This window comes from Mesoplodon densirostris, chromosome 5, assembly GCF_025265405.1.
Source record: "Mesoplodon densirostris isolate mMesDen1 chromosome 5, mMesDen1 primary haplotype, whole genome shotgun sequence".
NCBI classification, from domain to species: domain Eukaryota; kingdom Metazoa; phylum Chordata; class Mammalia; order Artiodactyla; family Ziphiidae; genus Mesoplodon; species Mesoplodon densirostris.
Window position 1 is genome coordinate 104,231,095 of NC_082665.1, and position 3,247 is coordinate 104,234,341.

The 3,247-nt window shown below is 49.2% G+C and overlaps 1 protein-coding gene across 1 annotated transcript; it reads left to right on the top strand.

Annotated features, from left to right (window-relative positions):
• Positions 1-529: 529 nt before the first annotated feature.
• Positions 530-1,531, top strand: SOX2 (SRY-box transcription factor 2). The gene has a single exon (XM_060100069.1). It carries the CDS (start codon positions 554-556, stop codon positions 1,529-1,531), a length of 978 nt encoding a protein of 325 aa, XP_059956052.1. The 5' UTR covers positions 530-553.
• The last annotated feature ends 1,716 nt before the right edge of the window (positions 1,532-3,247 follow it).

The window sequence follows — 3,247 nt, forward strand, 5'->3', positions numbered from 1 at the left end:
AGGCCCCGCCCCCTTTCATGCAAAACCCGGCGGCGAGGCTGGGCTCGAGTGGAGGAGCCGCCGCGCGCTGATTGGTCGCTGGAAACCCATTTATTCCCTGACAGCCCCCGTCACATGGATGGTTGTCTATTAACTTGTTCAAAAAAGTATCAGGAGTTGTCAAGGCAGAGAAGAGAGTGTTTGCAAAAGGGGGAAAGTAGTTTGCTGCCTCTTTAAGACTAGGACTGAGAGAAAGAAGAGGAGAGAGAAAGAAAGGGAGAGAAGTTTGAGCCCCAGGCTTAAGCCTTTCCAAAAAATAATAATAACAATCATCGGCAGCGGCTGGACCGGCCAGAAGAGGAGGGAAGCGCTTTTTTGATCCTGATTCCAGTTTGCCTCTCTCTTTTCTTCCCCCAAATTATTCTTCGTCTGATTTTCCTCGCGGAGCCCTGAGCTCCCGACACCCCCGCCCGCCTCCCCTCCTCCTCTCCCCCCCGCCCGCGGGCCCCCCAAAGTCCCGGCCGGGCCGAGGGTCGGCGGCCGCCGGCGGGCCGGGCCCGCGCACAGCGCCCGCATGTACAACATGATGGAGACGGAGCTGAAGCCGCCGGGCCCGCAGCAAACTTCGGGGGGCGGCGGCGGCGGCGGCGGCGGCGGCGGCGGCGGCAACTCCACCGCGGCGGCGGCGGGCGGCAACCAGAAGAACAGCCCGGACCGCGTCAAGCGGCCCATGAACGCCTTCATGGTGTGGTCCCGCGGGCAGCGGCGCAAGATGGCCCAAGAGAACCCCAAGATGCACAACTCGGAGATCAGCAAGCGCCTGGGTGCCGAGTGGAAACTTTTGTCGGAGACGGAGAAGCGGCCGTTCATCGACGAGGCCAAGCGGCTGCGAGCGCTGCACATGAAGGAACACCCGGATTATAAATACCGGCCCCGGCGGAAAACCAAGACGCTCATGAAGAAGGATAAGTACACGCTGCCGGGAGGGCTGCTCGCCCCGGGCGGTAACAGCATGGCGAGCGGGGTCGGGGTGGGCGCCGGCCTCGGCGCGGGCGTGAACCAGCGCATGGACAGCTACGCGCACATGAACGGCTGGAGCAACGGCAGCTACAGCATGATGCAGGACCAGCTGGGCTACCCGCAGCACCCGGGCCTCAACGCGCACGGCGCCGCTCAGATGCAGCCCATGCACCGCTACGACGTGAGCGCCCTGCAGTACAACTCCATGACCAGCTCGCAGACCTACATGAACGGCTCGCCGACCTACAGCATGTCCTATTCGCAGCAGGGCACCCCTGGCATGGCTCTTGGCTCCATGGGCTCGGTGGTCAAGTCCGAGGCCAGCTCCAGCCCCCCCGTGGTTACCTCTTCTTCCCACTCCAGGGCGCCCTGCCAGGCCGGGGACCTCCGGGACATGATCAGCATGTACCTCCCCGGCGCCGAGGTGCCGGAGCCCGCCGCCCCCAGCAGACTTCACATGTCGCAGCACTACCAGAGCGGCCCGGTGCCCGGCACGGCCATTAACGGCACACTGCCCCTCTCGCACATGTGAGGTCCGGACAGTGAACTGGAGGGGGCGGGTTAGAAATTTTCAAAGAAAAAGAGGGAAATGGAAGGAGAGCAAGAAACACCAAGGAGAAAAACCCGGTACGCTCAAAAAAAAAAAAAAAAAGAAAAGAAAAAAAAAAGTCATCACCCACAGCAAATGACAGCTGCAAAAGAGAACGCCAGTCTCATCCGCACTCACGCAAAAACTGCAATGCCGGCAAGAAAACTTTTATGAGAGATCCTGGACTTCTTTTGGGGGGACTATTTTTGTACAGAGAAAACCTGGGGTGGGGGTGGGGAGGGCGAGGGAATGGACCTTGTATAGATCTGGAGGAAAGAAAACTACGCAAAACTTTTTAAAAGTTCTAGTGATACGGTAGGAGCTTTGCAGAAAGTTTGCAAAAGTCTTTACCAATAATATTTAGAGCTAGTCTCCAAGCGACGAAAAAAAATGTTTTAATATTTGCAAGCAACTTTTGTACAGTATTTATCGAGATAAACATGGCAATCAAAATGTCCATTGTTTATAAGCTGAGAATTTGCCAATATTTTTCAAGGAGAGGCTTCTTGCTGAATTTTGATTCTTCAGCTGAAATTTAGGACAGTTGCAAACGTGGAAAGAAGAAAATTAATCGGATTTGGACATTTTAATTGTTTAAAAATTGTACAAAAGGAAAAAAAATTAGAATAAGTACTGGCAAAACCATCTCCGTGGTCTTTAAAGGGGCAAAAGTTTTAGACTGTACTAAATTTTTTTAACTTACTGTTAAAAGCAAAAATGGCCATGCAGGTTGACATCGTTGGTAATTTATAATAGCTTTTTTTTTGTTTCCCAACTTTCCATTTTGTTCAGATAAAAAAACAACATGAAATTACTGTGTTTGGAATATTTTCTTATGGTTTGTAATATTTCTGTAAATTTACTGTGATATTTTAAGGTTTTCCCCCTTTTATTTTCCGTAGTTGTATTTTAAAGATTCGGCTCTGTATTATTGAATCAGTCTGCCGAGAATCCATGTATATATTTGAACTAATACCATCCTTATAACAGGTACATTTTCAACTTAAGTTTTTACTCCATTATGCACAGTTTGAGATAAATAAATTTTTGAAATATGGACACTGAAATTATGCTTGAGTCTTTCATTTATTTGGATAACACTGTGATTATACCCAACTCCTCGGGGAATATACTGTGCTCAGTCAAGAAAGCAAAGTACCTAAAACCTTGGTATTCTAGTCCAGTAGCATGTGCTAATGTTAAGTGCAACAAATAAATGGCTGGATGATTAATTGACTAAGTACTCTTGAAAAAATGGAAATGCTTATGTCATTTCCAAAATAGAAACTAGGGACCTATATTGTAAATCCACCCCCTCCTTTTCTAAGCAGCATGAATAAGCATGATGGGGACTTAAACTGATTTATGCCACTTGTTGCCAGAAAGGAGTCAATTCTGAAAAATTTCATGTAGCTTAGCAGATGGGGTATTGAGCCAAATCAGAACCAGGTTGGCTGGTTTTGTTTTCGATTTCTGCACAGCACAATGGCCCTTTGGAAACGTGGTTATAGGGGAAAATGATGCTTCTTGTATAGGAATAATTGCAAACTAGACAAGCAAAGTACTCATCTGCTGGGTGGGTGTTTGGATTACTCTGGCCCTGCTATTGTCTAAGAAACAAGTGGTTTGCTTTCTTTGTTCCCTAACTTCATAAACTTT

Coding starts and splice junctions, on each gene's coding strand:
- SOX2 (XM_060100069.1), top strand. CDS start 554: ATGTACAACATGATGGAGACGGAGCTGAAGCCGCCGGGCCCGCAGCAA.